Genomic DNA, 24903 nt, shown 5'->3' with positions numbered 1-24903 from the left:
TTCATCTCCCTTTGTCTGTGTCTCAGGCGATTTCACCATTCGCTGACCAACAACAACCGCTGGATCCGAGAGCGAAGTCACGAGTCCTACGCCAAAAACTATTCAGTAGTTTTCCCGTTTGATGAACCTTTGGCCAGCCGCAACATGAGGAAAGACCCCTTCCATCAGGTTCAGCTCTGCTCTTATGTCTCTTTATCCCCTTTTGATCCACTAACTCGAGACAACTTTTAATGTCCGTAATAATCAAATATAATTTCCTATACATGCATGTACATTAGATGGACACATCTGGGGAAATGAATCTTCTGGAATGGAATCTACATTTTAATAATATATGTCAAATCAGCTATGTTATATAATATATGTTAAATGCTGCTACTCAAATCACACAAAGAAATTTTATTTTATTTTATTTTATTTATTATTTTATTTTATTTTTTTACAAGTTGCTTTATATTTCTTTTTTTTGTTCATTATGACAATAAAGTACAATCCCATCCCATTAAAAATACATTATAATATCATGAAAAGTGTCATGAAAAAGTATGTTTTTAATTTAAAAATTAAGTGTTTGCTACATTTATTTTAAAAAAATTATATATATATAATCATATATATAATAAATATAAATGGTAGCACATAATAATGGTCATTTTTAAACTGAATTTAAGATTTAATTTAATTTAATTTAAGATTTAAGATAAAAAATTGTAATGGTCTTAAATGGTCCTTCATTTTCTATTGATTTTTGTGGTGAAATATGACCAGAACATATTAAGTATATGGTAGTTTTTGCTGTTAGCGCTCCTCTAATTAGTTTCGTCAAGAGAATAATCTGGCTAAGTACTAATGGGAAACAAATGCGCCTTCCTCATTTTCTCTTTCTCTGTATCTCCGTTTCCTGCTTTCTCACCCGTCTTCCTGTCAGTTTATAATTGCTAGTATTGAGGCGACCAACTTTCCACAAGCCTGTCCCGCAAACAAATTGCATTAATTACATCCAAACGTCATCCTTTTAAGTGTAAATCATTATTTAAGTTGAGAAATCTCACAACTTGCCAACTTAGCTTACACTTAGCTAGCCAGAAGTGTTATGTGTGAATCTATTAGCCAGTGTTTCGCTGACAGCATCTGTGGGACTCGAAGGACTTGTTGCTAAGCTACTGCTAAAAAGATGATGTTTAAGTGTTTCCAAAAATACCGCTTTGTTCTGGCTAGGCTCCAGGCGTGAAGCCGCACAAGAAGGCTTCATCCTTGTGAATAATAGCCTGCTGAAATATAGATAGCTAGCAATAATAACACTCCGTGTTCATTTAGACCAGCAAGCCTCGCTAAGATGACTATAAATTAGGCATTCCTCCTGAATATTTCATCTGTGTCCAAATCATCCTGAGCTAATCCAGCTATGTGCTAGCAAAGGGATGTGGTACTAATATAACTTGGTTTAAAAGACACCTGCCTTTCATCTAATCTCAAAAGTTACCTTTTCACCCTTCATTTATAATAATATGTAGAAATGTTACCTTTTCACCCTTCATTTTTATCAAATGAAATATTTTGAAGAAATGTTCTTTTCCTTTTGAGCAGTGCATTTTTCAGCATCTTGTGTTAGAGGGAAGGTGAAATTTTGCCTTAGACCCGCCTTGAATGAGCTGTAACAGTCCGATCGCCATTGTTTCGATGCCGAAGCAGGGATGTAGATAAGAATGGCTCCTAAGCGATTGAGGTGTTCTGCTGTTGGATGTAATAATGGACATAACAATCGCCATTTACTCCCGACATCTGAGCCACTGAAGACATAGTGGATGACTTTTGTTTGTGAAGGGAATGCACCTCCCGATCTACAAAAATGCATCTATGTTCACGTGAATCATTTGTGATTTAGCTTCACTTACAGCAGAAGTGAGTATAAGGGTTTTTTTATGAATCTTTGCGATCGCCTTTCCTAATAACATGCTAGTTAGCAAGTTTTGTGGCTAAACGCAGCTAACTGTGGCTAAAGTAAACAGGCTTGTCACTCCACAGAGAGAAGAGAGGGGCGGGGCAACCAGAGCTCATTAACATTTAAAGCAACATCTACCAGAATAAGCTGATTTTTGCAGAGCTCATTTTGGCAAGGTAAAAAGGGTGTTTTTTTACACTACCATTGAGAAATTTTAACCAAAGCATGTTATAGACTTTTCATTAAGACCCTAAAGAATCATATCAACTTGTGGAAAATGGCCATCCGATGACCCCTTTAAAGCAGCAACCAAGTTTTTAAGTTTAATTAATTTGGTTGTATAAGTAATCTTAATTTAAAATTACATTAAACCGACTTAAAAAAAAAGCTTGAGTTCTCCTATTTTAGAATCTCTTATACAAAAAAAAAAATCTGTATAATATAATAATATAATATCATATAAAAATTTAATTAAAAGTTACAGAACTATTAAACTATTACAAATTGTAATATTTTACAAACTATTCTATAGGGATGGGCAATATCTTATCATTTGCGATATAATGGTAAAAATGTTCCCCACGATAAGAACTAGTCTTCCCGCAATAACAATGATAAAATCTAGTTGTTGACACATTTCTGTGTGCAGCAGTGTGGAGTGACATGCAGAAGGCGGATGTGAAACTAGTATATTGCTAAATAAGGAAACTGGTTTGGTCAAAACTGTGCAGTGCCACAAAAATCGGTCTGAGCCTTGAATAACGTTAAGTGTACTAGTAGCAAGTGTGCGATGCAGTTTTGCATGTGTATGAGCCTGTTTACAAACCTGTTGTCCAACAGATATATAATTTATGGACATACTGTTTCAACAAATTAACTTCATAACATGGTCGAGTGTTTGAAATAACCTTTTGTGATCGGCCGCGCTTTCGTATCAGGGAATGAGGCTGAAATCATACTATTTTATAGTATTATAAAGGCTATGTCGATTAGCATTGCATTATAAATATACTTTATTCTTCTAAAAATATCCAAGATTGCTTGAAGAATACAGACAAACCATACAGTATATTGTCGCAATCGTATGTTTATTGTCTTCAAGTTTCCTCTGTTAATATTTCTCGCTTTATTCAGCTACAGCGATAACTGGATTAGAGATTCCTGGACCATCATCAGTGCTATTACTTCTACTATAAAACATATGTGGAGTTTCTGCACAAGGGCGTCCTCAGCTTCCGAATCAGAATCAGAAAAGTGCTTTTTTTGCCAGGTTTTACACACAAGGAATTCATCTTGGTGTTAGGAGCTTCCAGTACAGAAAGTACAAACTATTTAATTCACAATCCAGTAAATTAAACAGTCATTACATTTAGGGTTGCAAAAAGGTGGCACATTTCCAGTAAATTTTGGAAACATTCCAGTAATTTAGGAAACTTTCCAGGATTTTTTTTAATCTTCCAGGGATTTTTTGAAAGTGTCCGGAAATTTACTGGAAATTTTCCACCCCTTTGCAATCCTAATTACATTACGTGTGTACTCAGTAATGCTCACAACACCCTATTTTGGGTAAAAATAGGAAAGATAAAGAAACAGGATTTCCCTGAATTATCATCAATGTTGTTATTGCAATAAATACCAGAAATTATTGTGATTGTGATTTTTAAGCCCATATCGCCCATCCCTACTATTTTATTACAAACTATTACCAAAAAAAGCTTAAAAAGTAGAAATTGAGCAGCTTATTTTAAAGAGTTAATCTAAAAACATAAGTGGTATGACTTATATCATTTTTTACATTGTATATGTGAAATCACTTGTGTAAATTAACCATATTTTCCTCTGAAAACAGCAGCACATATGTTTATTTGCCAGCAAACTGCCAAAATAAAAGCTTGGTTTAATATTTGGAAAAATAAATAAATAAATAAATAAAAATAAAAATAAACTTAGTATTGTAATTTTACAGTGTTTTTGTAGTGCAATAGTTGTATTGCAATGTATTTATTATTTTCTTATATATTTTTATTTAATAATAATGACAAAAATCTGGTTATTTTATAGACACATTAAATGGGTCAAAAACTGTGGAAATACACCTATGAAAACCAAGGACGTTCTTTCAGACGAATACAATCAGAGCTGGAACACCACTCTTTCGTGAACGAGTGTATGACAGTTAGCAGAAGCTAAAGATTAAGTTTGTTAAGTTTTAAAATGGATATTTTTCTCTAAATGCATCAGTTCACTTCAGAAGGCCTTTATTAACCATCTGGGGCTGTGTGGAGCACTTTTTATGATGAATAGATGCACTTTATTGGACTTCAAAATCTCAACAGCCATTCACTGCCATTATAGAGCTTGAAAGAGCCAGGACAATGTTTTTAATATAACTCCGATTGTATTCATCTGAAAGAAGAATGTCATATACACCTTGGATGGTTTGAGGGCGAGTAAATCATGGGTAATTTTCATTTTTGGTTGAACTATTCCTTTAATGTCTTTTAAGAATCCTTTAAACTAATTTGTGTTGCTTTTTTTCATTTTTGGAGGTTGACTGTCTCCTTTTATCTTCCACTGAAGATACTGACCAACATGAGGGTGAATAAATGATGAGAGATTTTCATTTTTCTGTGCACTGTTTCTTAAATTCCCGAACTTTCCGTTACTGACACCACATGATATGCTCAGGAAAGCAATCGAGCAAACCTTGACAGCATGAGGATGCTTGTCAGGTTTGTTTTTACCTCTGCTTTGCATTTCTTCTTCTCAGTGTCTATCAGCACCTAAGAGTGTGTGTTTTGACACACACTTCTATAAATTCCTCTGTTAAGTAACGGCACGGACAGCATGTACCCTAGTGGCTCATTGGCATGGCAACAGCGGCCGAATTAATTCCTGCAAATAATATTTTTAGCCTGAGCCTCTTAAAGAACACTAGCCTTATCATTATCAAAAACAATAAATAATAGCGTTTCATGCTGGATAAGACGACGAGCTGCTGTGCGTGACTCACAGAAAGCTTGTCAGCTCATACTTTACTCCAGAAGAATAATGTATGGACTTCAAAAACCCTGGAGAAGGAGGGCAAATTGCCTAGCAACCAGTGTTTCTCTGGCCGGGGAGATAGAAAGAAAAAATCTGCTGCTGTGTGGGGGGCCGGGATGGAGGGTGGACCAGTTCCTTCTTTTTGTTTTAGAGCTCAAGAATAGCTGGAGAAATCGTGACGGGCTATTTCGAGCAGTGCAAAACAAAAGCGTGAGGGAAGGCTAGCACATCCAAAACTGTAATGTAGACAAGTTTGTGCTGCCTGAACTTGCATTTCTGCTCAAAATCAGGAGTGATTTGGGGTGTTTGATAAGACAAACATTACTAGTAATATTACCTAGATGAGTGAAGGAGTAGTGGACCCAAAAATGAATATTCTGTCATTGATTACTCCTCATGTCGTTGTAAACCTGTAAGACCTTCGTTCATCTTCCAAACACAATTTAAGATATTTTTGATGAAATCAGAGTGCTTTCTGATCCTGCGTAAACAGCAACGCAACTGACACATTCAAGACCCAGGAGGTAGTAAGGACATTATTAAAGGACGAGTCGAGTCAAGTCAAGTCACCTTACCTTTGTTTATATAACGCTTTTAACAATACAGAGTCAAACGATATAGTTTGAAAAATAAGTGTCCCCAACTAAGCAAGCCAGAGCTGACAGCGGCAAGGAACCAAAACTCCATCGGTGATAGAATGGAGAAAAAAACCTTGGGGGACCTCTGGCCAGACACAGAGGACTCATCTGGTTCCCGTGGTCTTGTGCCAATGGCCGTCTGGGTGTCGAGGTCTTCACTGTGGATCCGTCTCTGAGGCTCATCTAGTTGACGTGGTCTCTGCTGTGAAGTCTCTGAAGTGAAGTCCACTTCCAAAACAAAGATTCACATATAATGTACTCACCCCATTGTCATTCAAGATGTTCATGTCTTTCTTTCTTCAGTCGTAAAGAAATTAAGTTTTTTGAAGAAAACATTTCAGCATTTTTCTCCATATAATGGACTGATATGGTGCCCCGATTTTGAACTTCCAAAATGCAGTTTACACTTTAAAAAACAATTTTTTGAGTCAACTTAAACTAATTTGTAACCTGGCTGCCTTAAAATTTCAAGTTCAGTCAACTCAAAAAAAAGTTTATTCAACTTGAAATGTTAAATTATACTAAGTGACAACTTAGCTATTTGAGTTGAATCAACTTAAAATTTTAAGGCCACTGGGTTACTTACCCATCTGTTAACAAACACAAAGTTAAGTTGTTACTTAGTACAACTTTCAAGTTGACTAAACTTATTTTAGTTGACTGAACTTAAAATTTTAAGGCAGCAGGGTAACAAATTATTTTAAGCTGACTCAACAAATTGTGTTTTTTATTTTTTACAGTGAATGCGGCTTCAAACGATTCCAAATGCGGTTGTAAACGATCCCAGCCAAGGAAGTCTCATCTAGTGTAACGATCGGTTATTTTCATAAAAATAATACAATTTATAAACTTTTTAATGTCAAATGCTCGTCTTGTCTTTGAACTCTGTATTCTGGCTCAAGATAGTTAGTGTATGTCGAAAAACTCCCATCTCATGTTCTCCCTCAACTTCATAATCATCCTATATCACTGTTTTACCTTTTTTGTTAAGGGTGTTTGATCTTCTTTGCATGTTCACTTTGCAAACACTGGGTCGGTACTTCTGCAGCGACGTAGGATGATTTTGAAATGATTTTTGAAGTTGAGGGAGAACATGAGATGGGAGTTTTTCGACATACCTTAACTGTCTTGAGCCAGAACAAAAACAGTTCAGGCAGAGTAAGACAAGACGAGCGTTTAGCATTAAAAAGTATATAAATTGTATTATTTTTATTAAAATAACTGATCGTTACGCTAGATAAGACCCTTCTTTCTTGGCTGGGATTGTTTACAACCGCATTTGGGATCGTTTGAAGCAGCATTTAAACTGCATTTCGGAAGTTCAAAATCAGGGCACCATATCAGTCCGTTATATGGAGAAAAATGATGAAATGTTTTCCTCAAAAAAAAATTTATTTACGACTGAAGAAAGAAAGACATAAACATCTTGGATGACAAGGGGATGAGTAAATTATATGTGAATCTTTGTTTTGGAAGTGGACGTCTCCTTTAAAATAGTCCATGTCAGGTCAGTCCAGAATACTTTTTGCTCTTGGATTTTATCAAAATTATCTGTTAATAATTCTTAATAGATGATAAAAAAGAAATATTATTATTTTTATACTTATTTGCTTTTTCAGTTATTTTGTAATGTTGAATGCATATAATAATTGTATCCTCAAAAAAAAGAAAAGCAAAAATTATATTTGCTTTCATATTTGCATTTATAGTGTATTAATTTGGAAATCAGTGGGAAAACACTTGATTATACATTTTATTGGTGCAGTTAATAGATTTTTTTAATTAAATAACAGCCCTAGTATTTTTATATTTGCTAGAAATATTTGTATTTCATTACATGTTAAGTTTTAATTGTTTTAATTAAAAAATGTGTTTTTTATATAAAAAAAAATTAAATATAAAATGTTATTTATGTATGGAAATAAACATCTATAATGTAAATGCAATGCAAAACGTTACAGATTACTACTTACTGATGCTTTCAAGAATTTTCATGAATTCAGTAATATCTCATCTGTGTTTGCCCTCTAGATAAAATTAACTTTGTGCAAAATCAGTAGAATTTGCAACAACAGTGTAAAATACATCACAGAAAAACACAGATTAATAAGCATAGAATTTTCAGTGGCAATGTACCACTGGCCCAAAATGGGTCAGTTAAGGCTCTTTGAAATCCATTTTATTTTTTTCCAAATTTCGTTTTTCTTTTTTTTTTCTTCTTCTTCTTTTTTCTTTTTTTTATGATTACTGTTTTTTGTTTTGTTTTCGTTTTATTTTTTTCTAGACTCTGTTTTAATGGTCTGATTTCATGAAACTTTTTAAAAGTTTAACAAAAATTACATTTTAAGGCCCTATGAAAATGTTTTTCTCTCAAATTTAGTGTTATTTTTTACCACATTCCACATTCTAATGGTTTCATTAATGTTTAGTAATCAGTCATCTCTAATTAATTGATTTCATACAAAATAAATATTTTATTTTATTTATTTATTCAGAAATTGTGTGATGTGTATTTGCATTATTCTGATAAATTCTGGTAAATTTTCCTCGTTACATCGTTACATTAAATAATATATTTCTGTCACAGTTTCTTCAAGTTAAACTGAACTTTTATTTTGACGGGTTGCTTTGAAGACCTCTAAGTCTCTGTTTGAATATATGACAAGACAATAGTTTTTCTCAAATACTCATTAAGTGACTCTCAGAGCAGTTCTAGATTATGTTTATGTGTTTCATGTACTTGTATATTGAGGCTGAAAACACAGCGAGCATCACGTTTCAGTATGTGTGTCGTAAACGAAACCGCGTGTCTGCTCCATTCATTCACACAGAGACACAGAACATGCAGGAATTATATTTAAACAGTATTTTTGTGGCTTAATATTCTCAGACGCTAGTCCATAAGATGTTTTTATTTAAGTGTACTGATTTGGCAATTTCTGTGACATTCCACGTTATACAGTAAATTACATTTTTATGTCTGGATTCCGCTATTTGTCTGCATTTTAGACATCACAGAATTCATAGGGGCCATCTTAATTGTTGTGGCCTAATTATGATTTTTCTACAGTGATTAAGGTTTATTATTGTCCTGATATGTCATGGTTGTGTTGTTTAACAGGTGCTACAGGAACAGGGCTGTGTGTTTCAAGAGAGACATGGTTGGGAGAGACCTGGATGGTTCAACCGGGATGGACCTACTCCAGTGAGACTTCAACATACACACACAAAGAAATGCACCATTCTGTAGGACAGAAATTGTTCTGTTCATTATGACACATATTACCTACGTCTGTATCAGATGATGACTGATTAATTTGTCTGCTAAATTGACGTTTGCAATTGTCCTTTTCTCAGGTTCTGGATTATGATTACTACGGTGCCTACGATGTTTCCAAGAACACTGATTACAAATACAGCGATATACTAGGCAAAGAGTACACGTTTGACTTCCCTCCACATCATGATGTGGTGAGCATGAATGTATGAGAGTGTTTGTAGCATCCATTGTCCATATGAATTTTACTTTTGAATGGCTAAACAGGTTTATTTTTTCAGTATTTGATTTTTTGTTTTTTTATTTTGTTTTTTGTTTTGTTTTGTTTTTTTTTGTTTTGCTTTGCTTTTGTATTTGTTTTGTGTTTTTTTGTTTATCGCTTTTTTGTTTTGTTTTGTTTTGTTTTGTTTGTTGTTTTTTTTTAAATTGTTTTACATTTTGTACTTTTTTTTTTTTTTTTTTTTTAAATGTACATTTTTTGTTTATTTTATTATTTTGTTTTATTTATTTTATTTAATTTTTTGCTTTTTGTTGTTGTTGTTGTTATTGTTGTGGTGGTGTTTTTTGTGTGTTTTTGTTTTGTTTGTTGTTTTGTATTTAAAATGTTTGTAAAAAAAAAATTAAATTTTTGTTTAATTCCAGATTCGGGACAAGTGTCTGGTATTTATTTATTTATTTATTTTATTGTTTGTTTTGTTTATTTTGTTTTGTTTTATTTAATTTTATTTAATTTTTTTGCTTTGGATTTTTTTCGTAGTTGTGGTGGTGTTTTTTTTGTGTTTTTGTTTTGTTTGTTGTTTTGTTTTTAAAATGTTTTTTAAAAATTGTTTGTTTTTGTTTAATTCTAGATTTGGGACGAGTGTCTGACTTTTATTTTATTTTATTTTATTTTATGCTTTTGGATTTGTTTTTTGTTGTTGTTTTGTTTATTTGTCTTTGGGGGGGGTTTTTGTATGTAGTTTTGCTTTTCATTTTTTTTTTTTTACATTACATTTTTGTTTAATTTCAGATTCGGGATGAGTGTCTGACTTGCAGGAATGCTGTAGCTGTGTTTGACATGTCTTACTTTGGCAAGTTTTACCTGAGTGGTCCAGATGCAAAGAAAGCAGCTGATTGGCTGTTTACAGCTGATGTCAACAAAGCTCCAGGTGAGGAACCCTGTGATGCCTGTCTCTCTATGTAATCCCCCATCCAGCACATTCAGTGCATGCTTTTTCACTTCCTGTTTTATATTCTTCCCATCTATCCCGTATTCATTAACATTCATTGCCTTGCCTGACCACATAGTTTCAATGGTAACCCTAACTGAAGTGTAATCATCTTGACGGTTTGTGTGTTTCAGGCTCCACAGTCTACACCTGCATGCTAAACAAAAGGGGCGGAGTCGAGTCTGACCTCACCGTCAGTCGTTTAGAGCCAAGCCCCGCCCACCTCCCACTGACACCCGAATCTAATGGTAAACAACACACGAGATTCATTTTATTCAGGGTCACAGAACTGATGTGTAACAGGATGTTAGAGAAAGTCCTGAACGTCTCATCAGCATGTGTGGAGTTTATATTCACCTCACTCTCGATGTTTGTACGTCCTCAAGGTGATGCATATTACCTGGCCATCGGAGGTGGAGTAGCGCAGCATAACTGGAGCCACATTCAGGCAGTGCTGCAGGACCAGGGTTTCCACTGCACACTAATAGACCACACAGAGGACATGGGCATGATCAGCATTCAGGGACCCAAGAGGTTAGCACGAGTATACACACATACTTTTACACCTCAGCTCCTTTATATTACAGCCTGAATGGTGAAATTGTAGTTGAGGACTGTTTAAAATCAGGACTGGAAGTGAATAAAGTATTCGTGACAAATTTACCTGTTTTCACCTGAAACCATTCCACACACTGTGTGTCTCTCTCTTTCCTGTAAAGATGAAAAAGGAACCATAAATCTGATATGATACTGTAGTCATTCATTATGAAGTGTCTTAGAAGTGTACTTAGGAAAGAGATGAAGAGATGCAGGAAAGAACAGTGGAATTAATTAATACAGTTGAGGTCAAAAGTTTACATACACCTTGCGAAAATCTGGAAAATGTTAATTATTTTACCAAAATAAGAGGGATCATATAAAATGCATGTTATTGTTTATTTACTACTGACCTGAATAAGATATTTCACAGAAAAGATGTTACATATAGTCCACAAGAAAAAATAACAGTTGAATTTATAAAAATGGCCCTGTTTAGAAGTTTACATTCACTTGATTCTTAATACTGTTGTTACATGAATGATCCACAGCTGTATTTTTTGTTTAGTGATAGTTGATTACGAGTCCCTTGTTTGTCCTGAACAGTTAAACTATCTGCTGTTCTTCAGAAAAGTCCTTCAAGTATGATTTTGAGATTCATCTTTTCACACTGAGGACAATTGAGGGACTCATATGCAACTATTACAGAAGGTTCAAACGCTCACTGATGCTCCAGAAGGAAACACAATGCATTAAGAGCCGGGGGTGAAAACTTTTGAACGGATTGAAAATGTGTACATTTTTTCATATTTTGCCTAAATATTATATTTTTCCCATTTAGCACTGCCCTTCAGAGGCTACAGAAGATACTTACGTGTTTCCCAGAAGACATAAGTTAAATGTACCCTGATCTTCAAATTCAAAAAGTTTTCACATCCCAGGATCTTAATGCATCAGTGAGTGTTTGAACCTTCTGTAATAGTTGCATATGAGTCCCTCAGTTGTCCTCAGTGTGAAAAGATGGATCTCAAAATCATACAGTCATTGTTGGAAAGGGTTCAAATACACAAAAATGCTGAAAAAACAAAGAATTTGTGGGACCTGAAGGACACAGTATTAAGAATCAAGTGTATGTATTTCATTCTTTATAAATTCAACTGTTGTTTTCTCTTGTGGACTATATCGTAAACATCTTTTATGTGAAAAATCTTATTCAGGTCAGCACTAAATAAAAAATAACATGCATTTGGTATGATCCCTCTTATTTTGGTAAAATAAATAACATTTTGCAGATTCTCCAAGGTGTATGAAAACTTTTGACCTCAACTGTATATTCTGAGGGAGTTTGCAATTAAATTAAATTAAATTAAATTAACAGTAAAACGGTCACATGTTGATGTGATTTATTTAAGCCAATATTTGGATCAAATCTTGCCATCATTGTATTTTCTTTTATTTTTTTCTTTTCTTTTATTTCTGTTCTTTAAAGTTATTTTAAAGTTAATAAGTTTTACTGCATCACAAATAATTTTGTAATTTGTTTCGAACGCTCACTAATGCTCCAGAAGGAAAAGCTATGCATTAAGAGCCGAGGGGTGAAAACTTTTGAACAGATTGAAAATGTGTAATTATGTCATATTTTGCCTAAATATTGTATTTTTACCATTTAGTACTGCCCTTCAAAGGCTACAGAAGATACTTACATGTTTCCTAGAAGACATAAGTTAAATTTACCCTGATCCTCAAATTCAAAAAGTTTTCATCCCCCTGGATCTTAATGCATCAGTAAGCATTTGAACCTTCTGTAATAGTTGCAATTTGTTCATAATTTAAGGTGATTTTTATTGTTATTTTTTATTATTTGCATTAGAATCTGAAAAGGCCATTTTGTTGAGATTTTTATATTGTACATGTGAAACTGACAACAACGAAGACATCAAACCAGTTTGCATCAGAAAATAAACCCCTGCTAGTAGATGCTGTAGCTGTGGCCTGAGCAAAATATATTTTTCTCTATTGGCTGTTATATTATAGTTTATCTATCTTTTATATTATTGTAACTCTTTGCCAGTGCCTGATGCTCTTAAAGCCATGGGATTGACTTTTATTTTGTTTTTATCCCTGTCTGTTGACTTTTATGTGAATAGTCTCTCAGAATGAGTGGTTTTTGCAGCTTTGTATCAAATAAGGGTGTTTTTGACCCAGACTTCTAGTTCTGAAACGTTTTTGTTTCCAAAGAACAAGGGAAATGAGATTTTTCATTATATGAGCCCTTTAACACTTCTGCTTGGCTCATCGTGACAGTCTGTCCTTCGTCTGTGTCCTTCAATACTTTTCCTCTTATGTCTAGATGAAAGCTAGATGAAAGAGTGAGCAGCTTTGTGAAATCTCACTCTTCATCCTCATCTCCTGCACTGTGCTCTTCGTGGTTTAGGAGAGGGCCGTGGCTCCTGTCAGCTCTGCTCCAGCACATCCTAATGAGAACAGCAGGGTTTCTAATGAACACTAGTTACTATCAGATCCAGATCTTTCTCAGTCTGATCTCCCGTTCATCATCCCAAATGTTCGCTCTCAAGAGATTCGTACAGCGCACTGTAAAATCCAGGGGGAATCAGCTGCTCGCTTTGTTCACTTACCTTAAATGTTATCATGTCTTGGAGGAATGTTCTGGGTTCAGTGGAAGGTTGTGGTGAGTCATGTTTGGGGAGAAAGTGAATGGGGCAATTTTTGCAGTATTTATAAAGCGGAAATGTGAAGCTGATACTTTTAGAAAGCACTTACAATAATTCTGTTAAAACTGAAGTTGTTCTTGTTATTTTTCTCATTATTTTCTATAGGTATTTTGTCCTGAAAAAAAAATGTAACGTAACTTTAAATATTAAAATTGAGTAAATGGAATGGGAAAAAAAAATCACGTAAATAAATTATAAATAAATTACAAAATTATTTGTAATGCAAAAAACTTGATTAACATAATAAGCTCAAATTCCCTTCAAAAAATGTATCTAATTATCAGTGAGATATAATAGGAATAGTTTTCACTTTTATTTTGAAGTAGTTTTTATTTTTATATTTTCTGTTTTCATGTTTTCATGTTATTTATTTATATATTTATTTATTTATTTGTCTGTGGGTCAGATACAAATACAATACATTTTGGTGTCTGCGTCAAATTAAATTTACATTGATATATATACACAGAATATTAAATGCAAGTATAGTGTCTACTTTAATGTTTCAAATAACTTTTGTGAAAATAAAACGTCCAAATATGGGTCATGCAGCTTAATAGAAATATTTATGTAAAAATGAAACAACATACTTATTCTGACCTGTACTTATTAAAATATATGAAGAATAATCATTCATACGAAGTGTCATTACATTATAAATGAACAATTATACAATTTAAAAACTTTTGCTGACTAATGGGTTAAACTTAGTGGTTTGAATGATAGTAGCAAAGTTTGGGTAAGAGTTAAAATTACTTTTTATTTATTTATTTATTTATTGCTGGCTTAAATAGAGTCTTTTAATGTCATTTAATGTCATTTTGATTCTTTATGGCTGACAAGATTTTTTTGTTATGAATTTTTGTTATACTGAATAACATTTGTCTTCTGTAAATCATGGTACAAATTTATGGTAGTCGTTATTTTTTTACTAATACAATTAAACAGGACATTTTAAAGCTGTATTAAAAATGTATTAAAGCTAAGTATAAGTCTCATCAGGTTAGTGTGTTTAAGCGTTTTACATTTGTTTATTATTTTATTATTTATCTTATTTTATTATTTTATTTTAATTCTAAAATTAAATGCTATTTTAAATGTTTTCCTTAAAGTGTGGTTTTCTTATTAATTTTTTTAGTGTTATTTTAGTTTGTCAAGGGGAAAAAATGCCTTGGCAGCTGGCTAAAATAAAATATGTTTTTTGAATTTTTTTATTTTATTTCATTTATCATTTATTTTAAGAAATTTATTTATTTATTTATTGGTAACACTTTACAATATGCTTTCATTAGTGCTTTAGTTAATTATAAATATCAAGTTAGTGTTTTTAAGTATTTTACCATATATTTATTATTATTTATTATTTACAGTTTATCTGATTTTATTTTAATTCTAAAATTTAAATGCTACTTTAAAATGCTATTTTAAATTAATTTAAAACGATTTTAAACCTCTTTTGTGAAATGTTTTCCTTAAAGTGTGGTTTTCTTATTATAATTTTTTTCTTTGTGTTTTGGTTTTTCAAGGAAAAATAAATGCCTTGGCAGCTAGCAAAAATAAAATACATATTTTAAATTATGTATGTTATTTCATTTAATTATTTTAAAGGATTTATTTATTTATTTTAATTTTTTAATTTATTGATTTATTTATTTTGGTAACACTTTACAATAAGGTTTTATTAGTTAACATTAGTTAACTATATTAGTTAATTATAAATCTCATCAAGTTAGTGTTTTTAAGCGTTTTCCATTTATTTATTAGTATTTATTATTTACAATTTATCTTACTTTAATTCTAAAATTAAATGCTGTTTTAAATTAACGTTTTACAATTTTAAACGTCTTTTGTAAAATGTTTTCCTTGAAAAGTGTGGTTTTCTTATTAATTTTTCTTAGTGTTAGTTGTCAAGGGGAAAAAAAAGAAATTTTGCCTTGGCAGCTAGCTAAAATAAAATAAGTTTTTAAATATTTGATTTTATTTCAGTTATCATTTATTTTAAGGGATTTTAAAGGACTTTTAATTTGTTTATTTATTAGTTTGGTAACACAATACAATGAGTTTCATTAGTTAACATTAATTAACTACTTCAGTTAACATGACCTAAGAATGAACAATACTTCTACAGCATTTATTAATCTTAATATTAATTTCAGCATTTACTAATGCATTGATAACATTAATGCACTGTGAACTAAGAGAGAACAACTGTATCTTTATTAACTAACATTAACAAAAATTAATAAATACTGCAATAAATAAGTGGAATGAGATGGAACCCATGTATATAGATACAGCTGATAAATTGCTACAGCATGAGTAATGGTGTCCCGTCTGACTTGCCCTTGTGTGTGTGCTGTGATTTTACGACTGTCCTTGTCCTCATGAGAGGCCTTCTCAATATTTTTGCTAGAATTATAAAATTATGCTGAAAACTATGCTTACCTCCCTCAAAATTTGATTTACTCAAGTATGACGTGTTCCAGGCTCAACATCTCTGAAACAACAATGGATGTCTAGATGTTATTTCGGGGTGACGGTGGCCCTGCCGGCTCATGAGATGCAGTGTATTCGGGTGAAGATGTTATGAGCCACATTGTGTCTGAAGGACTGCATATTGAAATGATCCCGGTGTCATACGGGAGTGAGATTTATGCAGCGTTACCAGAGCAAGCGACAGTCTGCTTATGTTGAGTCCTGAAGTGTGAATATATGCTTTGCCGTCATCTAGAGACGTGCTTCCACAGCTGCGTTTGCTGTAACGTACTGAAGTGACTTGACTGAAGGGTGATTAGCAGTGAACTCATGAGATGAAATCAGCAGATGAATATTTTATCAGGACATTTTATCAGCCAAAGCAGACCGATTTTGTTGTTTCCTACAAAGAAAATTTTAATGAGTAGTTCACAGAAAAATTAAAATTCATGTAATTATGTATTCACACTTATGTCTGTCTTTCTACTTTGGAATACAGAGGCAATTACAGCAGAATGTCCAAGCTGTTACATTTTCCAAACAACTTTTTTGTGACTTTTTGTCTGTTTCTCATGCAAAACTATTGCATGTCTTTAGAACACTGAAAATATAGTGCACAAGTCACATGGATGTGTGTGTGTCTACAAAAAGACAACAAGGAGTGTTTTTAAAAACCCTCTTTTGTGTAGAACTATTTTTTTCCATCACAGATTCAAATCTCAGGTTGACAGTTAGCAGCTGAGCCCAAGCCTCCATTACTAATTCGAAAACGTCAATTTAGAACTAGTAATGAAGGAACGTTAAGTGGCTTCAGTAAAAGCTTATTGTATTACTTTATTAAAAGCTCATTGTATTATGTGCAGTGTTATGAGAGAGAGATGGACTGAGCAAGTGTGATTACCTGCATCTAATACAGCTTTCATTCTTTAGCTCAATCTCATATTCACAATAAAATGTAAGTTTGAATGTCCGCTGAGGAAAGCGATATCTTTGTTGCACTATCCTTTCATCTGTTAAGGGTGATTTCAGATGACAGCGCTGCTCAGTGCATTTGTTAGCTTTGTCTTACAGTGTGTTGTTGAAAGTAAAAATAACTAACTTGTTTACAACTCTGTTTCTGTCTCTTTCAAAATAAAAGTCTTTAAAGGAGAGTCCACTTCCAAAACAAAGATTCATATATAATGTCATCCAAGATGTCCATGTCTGTCTTTCTTCAGTTGTAAAGAAATAACTTTTTTTGAGGAAAACATTTCAGCATTTTTCTCCATGTAATGGACTGATATGGTGCCCCGATTGTGAACTTCCAAAATGCAGTTTAAATGCGGCTTCAAACGATCCCAGACGTGATTGTAAATGATCCCAGCCGAGGAAGAAGGATCTTATCTAGTGAAACAATCAGTTATTTTCATTTTAAAAAATGAAATTTACATACTTCTTAATCTCAAATGCTCGTCTTGCCTTGCTCTCCATGAACTCTGTGTATTCTGGTTCAAGACAGTTAGGGTATGTCGAAAAACTCTAATCGTATTTTCTCCCTCAACTTTAAAAAATATTATTTCAAAATCATCCTACATCGCTGCAGAAGTACTGACCCAGTCTGTGCAAAATGAATATGCGAAGAAGATCAAACACCCATAACAAAAAAGGTAAAACAGCGATATAGGACGATTTTGAAGTGAGATGGGAGTTTTTCGACATACCCTAACTGTCATGAACCGGAACAAAAACAGTCCAGGCAGAGTAAGACAAGAGGAGCCTTTGGCATTAAAAAGTATATAAGTTGTATTATTTTTATTAAAATAACCTATCGTTACACTAGATAAGACCCTTCTTCCTCGGCTGGGATCGTTTGAAGTCACATTTAAACTGCATTTTGGAAGTTCAAACTCAAGGGCACCATAGAAGTCCATTGTATGGAGAAAAATGCTGACATGTTTTCTTCAAAAAACATAATTTCTTTACGACGGAAGAAAGAAAGACATGAACATCTTGGATGACAAGGGGGTGAGTACATTATATGTAAATTGTTGTTCTGGAAGTGGACTTCTCCTTTAATACTGACTCGTAAAAACAGTAGCTGTGTTTTCAAACACAGGCCCAAAACACTAAAAATGTCAACTAAGTTACCCAGTAAAGGTAACATGGTGGACAGTAGCAAACATAGATGGTGTTTTATCCACATATTCCTACAGATCACCTTTATTTATATACAGTGTTGGGGGTAACGCATTACAAGTAACGCAAGTTACGTTATATTATTAGTTTTTCCAAGTATCTAGTAAGTAACGCATTACTTTTTATTTGACAGTTACTTTTTTCAAATAAGTAACGCCAGTTACTTTTCCCCCAATTTATTGATTAAAAGCTCTCCTTTCCCTGTGTTGAGAAATCGGGAGTGAGATGTTAGTTTTATTTTTTATGTATTAATACTGTAAGTGTGATTTAGGTATTCAAATACTTTTCGAGACACTGTATTTATTTTGATTTTGCAAATTATTAATCTGTTCATTTTTTATTTTAATTTGTCTTATTTTATTATTTTATTTTAGTTGTAAAATTAAAAGTTACTTTAAAATGATCACTTAAATTAATTAAAAGTTTTATGAGAAACCTCATTTGTGAAATGTTTTGCTTGAAAAGTGTGATTTTCTTCAAAGCAAATGCCACTTGACTTGATATAGTTTTTATATATTATTAAGTGTGAGTTTGAATTTGAAGTGTGAATAATTTTTGGGGCCATTGTGTTTATTCTAATTAATTTTTATTTTATTTTTTATTTTATTTTATCTAACTAAATAAAAGTTATAAAAAAACTAAATGTATAACTAAAATAAATTTTATTTATAACATGAATGCAATTTAAAATACAATTACATTAAATTAAATTAAGTTAAATGATATATATATTAATATAATTTGAGTTTTAGAATAAATGTGAACATGCATTAATTCATCTCACCCACAAAAAACAGATTCAGTATTTCTTAAAATGAATAAAAACAGTTTAATTCAACTCAGAATATGACGCAAACTTGCAATAGTTAAATATGTTAAATAATACAAATATCCCTTATGCATTTAATACGATTTTATTAACCGATGTCTTTGCTGCCGACCTTTAATGATCCAATTCAACCATACTAATAAGCATAAATTACTCAAGATAATCTAACATTTGTTTTTCTTTTTTTATATTGCTGAAGAGATGACATTTTTTTCTTCTGCGGTCTACTGTACAGACGTGAATTCACTTTTACATTTGCCAAAAATAGAACTTTTTATATTAAAAATAAACAAGCAAGCCCTGCACAGATTTAAAAAGTAACGCAAAAGTAATGTAACGCATTACTTTCCATAAGAAGTAACTAAGTAATGTAATTACTTACTTTTTTATGGAGTAACTCAATATTGTAATGGATTACTTTTAAAAGTAACTTTCCCCAAAACTGTTTATATGGCACTTTATACAATATAGATTGTTTCAAAGCAGCTGTGTAAGGTCATGTTTGGGTTTTTGAAAACAGGAAAACTTTTCTTCACATTGTTAAATTCTAAACGTTCCCCTAATTATAAATTACCCATTTTAAACCTGTAATATTCTGTAGTTGAATGTTAATTCCTTTATATTAAAGTAACCTATATATGTTTCTGTCACAAGACATTGCTAAATCTTATGCACGTCATGATTTCCAGAGCGTTTTGGTTGAGCGCCTCGCTCTATTTCTCATCATTTGTGCTCTGTGGTGAAAAGTGATTTCATTAAGACTATATCTGATCCTTGCTTAACTGACACCGCTAAAGGAGAGGCAGAGGCCTAATTAGATTCACACACACACACACACACACACACACACAAACACACACGCACTGTATAATTAGAGTGGTTGTTGGCCTCTGTGCTTCAGTGAACAGAGTGATGTTTGAGTGGGTGGAGGGGAGGAGTCTTCCCTTAATCACGTCAAGGCCGTTCACACACACACACACACACACACACACAAATGATGCGCTCCTTCAAAAACGCGGCATTCCACCTTCATCATTTCCATCCTCATACATCACATCTCTCTCCTCCATCACTTTTTTAAACCGTTTCTTCATCTCTTCGCTCTGCCCACACAGATGTCGTTTTACTGTCTGTGGCTGTTGCTGCAGGATCACTGTCGTGTGCCATACATGTAGCATGAAGCCCAACACACACTCTTGTTCTTGAGCGAACATCCGTCAGGCCTCCTTCTGCTTTTGTTAACGCACATGCTAATGCAAAACAGGCCAAGCTGTTCTTGTCACCCCAAACGATGCAGCTAGAACAAGTCCATCACACCCACACACACAGAATCGCAGGGAAAGCTCAGGTCAGACGAGGGCTGCAGCTCCAAAATAGAAAGATCTTATGGAGAGGAACAGTGATGGAGAGAGAGCATAGGAACGACTGATGGCTGACCTGATGAAATGAAAAGAGTTTAATGGTGACACGGGGCTGCTTTTCTGCTTTCTATAAAGAGTATATAATAATAACCAATGCTTTTATGTTAATGTGCTGCTTAAAGTGTGCTTTTCTTTACTGTAATGCCACTTGGTTTGATACTTTTATATGATGCAATGACATTTAATACGTTTTAAGTCTGGCTTAAGTGTCCGTGTGCTTTTCAGACCACTGTGCGGTATTTATTTTAATTTTGCAAATTATTAATCTGTTTATTCTTTATTTTAATTTATCTTTTTGGTTTTATTTTTAAATGAGATGTTATGATTTCAAAATAGTATTAAATAGTAATCCTAACAAACATTTTGTGAAATGTTTTGCTTAAAGTGTGCTTTTCCTCAAAGGAAATGTTACATAATTTGATATGTTTTTTATGTATTAATACTGTAAGTGTGATTTAGGTATTCAAATACTTTTCGAGACGCTGTATTTATTTTGATTTTACAAATTATTAATCTGTTCATTTTTTATTTTATTTTAATTTGTCTTGTTTTATTATTTTATTTTAGTTGTAAAATTAAAAGTTACTTTAAAATGATCATTTAAACTAATTCGGAGTTTTATGATTTTAAACCTCTTTTGTGAAATGTTTTGCTTGAAAAGTGTGATTTTCTTCTAAGCAAATGCCACTTGACTTGATATGGTTTTTATATATTATTAAGTGTGAATTAAGTGTCCGAATACTTTTTGGGGCCATTGTATTTATTCTAATTATTATTATTTTGTAATAATAATAGTATTTTATTTTATTTTATTTTATTTTATTAATGCAATTTAAAATACAGTTCAAGTAAATTAAATAATTAAATTAAATTAAATGTATATTAATACACTTTGAGAGTGAATTAATTGTCCAAATACTTTTTGGGGCCATTGTATAATTCTAATTTTACTAATTATTTGATCTGATTTGAGTAATAACATGAATAAAATTTAAAATACAGCACAACTACATTGAATTAAATTAAATTAAATTAAATTAAATTAAATTAAATTAAATTAAATTAAATGTTAATATACTTTGATTGTAAATTAAATAATGACCAAATATTTTTGGGGCCATTTTATTTATTCTTATTTTATTTTATTTTATTTTATTTTATTTTATTTTATTTTATTTTATTTTATTTTATTTTATTTATGACATGGATACAATTTAAAATACAATACAACTAAATTGAATTAAAAAATTAAATTAAATTAAATTAAATTATATATATTAATACACTTTGAGTGTGAGTTAATTGTCCAAATACTTTTTGGGGCCACTGTGTTTATTCTAATTTTACTAATTATTTTATATAATATTATTTTATTTTTTCACATTTTTATATTTGCATTATTTTTAATTTTTATATTTGTAATTTTATTTATAGCATGAATATGATTTAAAATACAACTAAATCGAATTAAATAATTTAAATTAAATTAAATAATTACATTACATTTTTTAATTCAATTCAGTTCACTTCAATTAGGAAAGCGAGTCATTCACTTTTAAAACTCATAAAACTGATGCTGATTTACAAGCTATTGATTTTGTTGGTACGGTCCTAAGCTGACTGTAAAGGCTGAGTTTTCAGTGAATTGATAGTAAACTCTGTGATTTTTGTGTTGACAGCCGTGAGCTGCTGCAGGAAGTGCTGGACTCCGACCTCAGCAACGATGCGTTTCCCTTCTCCACACACAAGATAGTGAATGCTGCGGGACACAAGGTAACACCTTCTTTCTCCCTCCATCTTTGTTTAGTCCCAGCTCTGTCAGACCCTCTCAGACACATTTGCTCATGCTCTAATTAGTGGTGCTCACTTCTACAAAGCATCACTATTAGTATTCGTCAACTTTTCTTATTTTTCCAGCCAAAAATGTCCTCCACACTATGTGTCATAGACATGAAAGACAGCTCAAATCATGCCTCTAACTGATTTGTGCATATGCGTAGTGAAACTGTATATTGCAGCTGGATGAGAAGGTGTTTCATAATATAACTGTTACTATAAGATCAGTTGACCAATCAGCAACCAGAACCGGAAGATTTGATTTTATAGCTTTTATTTATTCACATATTTTTTAATTTTTCCACTGCTTAAGAAACTTTCTGCATGTATGTGTGTGTTTTTGTGTTTGTGTGTACAGCATGTGTGTGTGTGTGTGTGTGTGTGTGTGTGTGTGTGTGTGTGTGTGTGTGTGTGTTTATGCATGTCAGACAGATGGTCTACTTCCACTTTGTGACTAACATAGACACACAGCTCTATTGGCTGATGGCTGGTGTCATCCTTTTTTATTTTTGCTCACGCCATCATTTTCTTTCTCTCTCACACCTCATAATCCGTAACAGTGGTTATTAAGAAAAGCTAGGATGCAAAGAAAAGGGTCATGAGTTTGTAGGTTATGTAATTAATAGAATCAAGCACCATTATACATTTATTTATATATTAGACATTACATTACAGTAGATTAATTTTCTTTGTAGATACTTCATAACCAAAGACTTGCATGTGACTAGCCAGTTTGTGAATTTAAACAACATCATGTAAACTTAATTAAGGAATATGGACATTGAGTTTGTGGTCAGTTAGTGAGTGTACTGTACGTCATGAATATGGAAACGTTTGGATTCGTGCCAAATGAGAGAGGCAGGCAGTTTGGTTTGAAATGAATCCATGTTGAATTGATGTTTATATAGTTAAATGTTAGCTTGAGAGGATTTGTTGTGGAGAGAAGGGAACTAAAATAGCCTATAGTTTTGTTTATAATTTTTCCAAATATTTTGCTTTATTTACTGGTATTTTAGTCTACATTATTTCTGAATGTAATAAAATGTGATGTATAGCCTGCACAGCTTATCTTTTTCCTCTTAAAAAGCAATTTTATACGATAAGCGTATTTTTTTTTTAAGCATGCAGCTCACATTTTTATTTTAATTCATTTTAATTTGTCTTATTTTATTATTTTTTTTATTCTAAAATTAAAAGTTACTTTAAAATGATCGTTTAAATTAATTCAACGTTTTATGACTTTAAACCTTTTTTGCGAAATATTTTGCTTGAAAAGTGTGGCTTTCTTCAAAGCACTTGACTTGATATAGTTTTTATATATTATTAAGTGTGAATTAAGTGTCCAGATACTTTTTGGGGCCATTGTATTTATTCTAATTATTTTATTTTATTTTATTTTATTTTATTTATAACATGAATGCAATTTAAAATTAAATTAAATTAAATTAAATTAAATATATATTAATACAATTTGAGTGTGAATTAAATGTCCAAATATTTTTGGGGGCCATTGTATTTATTCTTATTTTATTTTATTTTATTTTATTTTATTTTATTTTATTTTATTTTATTTTATTTTATTTTATTTTATTTTATTTTATTTCATTTCATTGTTTTGTTTAACATGGATATAATTTAAAATACAGTACAACTAAATTAAATTAAATACTGAAATGAAATTAAATTAAATTCACTTTCAGTGTGAATTAAGTGTCCAAATACTTTTTGTTATTTTATTTATAACATGAATGCAATTTAAAATACAATACAATACAATAGAATTAAATTGTATTTAATTTAATTTAATTTAATATTCTTTGAGTGTGAATTAAATGTCTAAATATTTTTTTCAGGCCATTGTATTTATTCTAATTTAATTCATTATTTTATTCTATTCTATTTATCTATATTTATTAATTTATATTATTTTTTATTTATTTATTTATATTTATTTATCCTATCTTGAAAAAATATGTTAATTTCTTTAAAACATTGACAGTTTTTCCTTTCATTTAATACATTTGGGCAAAATCTTGTTATAAAAGATACACAAGATTTTATTATTATTATTATTATTATTATTATTATTATTATTATTATAGTTATTGTTATTATTATTAATATTAGGCAAGTTACAAAAATAACATTATTAACCGGTATTAAGTTTGGTCAGATTTTTTTTTTTTTTACGTTTCTGAAAGAAGACTATTATGCTCACCAAGGCTGCATTTGATCGAAAATAGAGTAAAAATATGAAATATTGTAAAATATTATTACAATTTTAAATAACTGTTTTCTATTTGAATATATAGTAAAATGTAATTTATTTCTGTGATCTAAAGCTGAATTTTCAGCATCATTACTCCAGTCTTCAGTGTCACGTGATCCTTTAGAAATGTTGTATTTTTTAACATTAAAATGGTCTTTACTGGTACTTTTGATCAATTTAATGCATCCTTCCTGAATAAAAGTATTAATTAAAAATAAAAATTTGGTTGAATGCGTTTTTAGAAGTGGGTAGATCTAAAATCGGGGATATACACATGCATTGTCTCACTTCTGTTTCGTTTTAAACTAAAACGAAACTTAAACTAAAATCCGGTGGCTCTGAAAGAGCTTCTGGGAACGCACCAACTTCATTTCTGCCGAACTGATAAAGACCTGTGCACTCTGACTCCCAGATATTGCATAAAGCCAGCCAATCAGATTGGAACCAATGATTTTCGCTAGCTTTTGGCTGAATATGCATCAAACGGTCTGTGAACGATCTGCAGATGGGTTATCTGAG

At 31.8% G+C, this 24903-nt stretch overlaps 1 protein-coding gene across 2 annotated transcripts in view; it reads left to right on the top strand.

Annotated features, from left to right (window-relative positions):
• Positions 1-24903, top strand: part of sardh (sarcosine dehydrogenase) — an 80086-nt gene that overhangs the window by 41098 nt on the left and 14085 nt on the right. For both annotated transcript variants that reach the window (XM_051120891.1, XM_051120892.1), the window contains exons 11-17: positions 27-168; positions 8747-8830; positions 8983-9096; positions 9912-10050; positions 10245-10358; positions 10497-10644; positions 21959-22052. In XM_051120891.1, the coding sequence (XP_050976848.1) occupies positions 27-168; positions 8747-8830; positions 8983-9096; positions 9912-10050; positions 10245-10358; positions 10497-10644; positions 21959-22052 (835 nt within the window). The remainder of the gene's footprint in view (positions 1-26; positions 169-8746; positions 8831-8982; positions 9097-9911; positions 10051-10244; positions 10359-10496; positions 10645-21958; positions 22053-24903) is intronic.

This window comes from Labeo rohita, chromosome 10, assembly GCF_022985175.1.
Source record: "Labeo rohita strain BAU-BD-2019 chromosome 10, IGBB_LRoh.1.0, whole genome shotgun sequence".
In the NCBI taxonomy this organism is placed as follows: Eukaryota; Metazoa; Chordata; class Actinopteri; order Cypriniformes; family Cyprinidae; genus Labeo; species Labeo rohita.
This window is presented reverse-complemented; position numbering and strand designations above follow the sequence as displayed.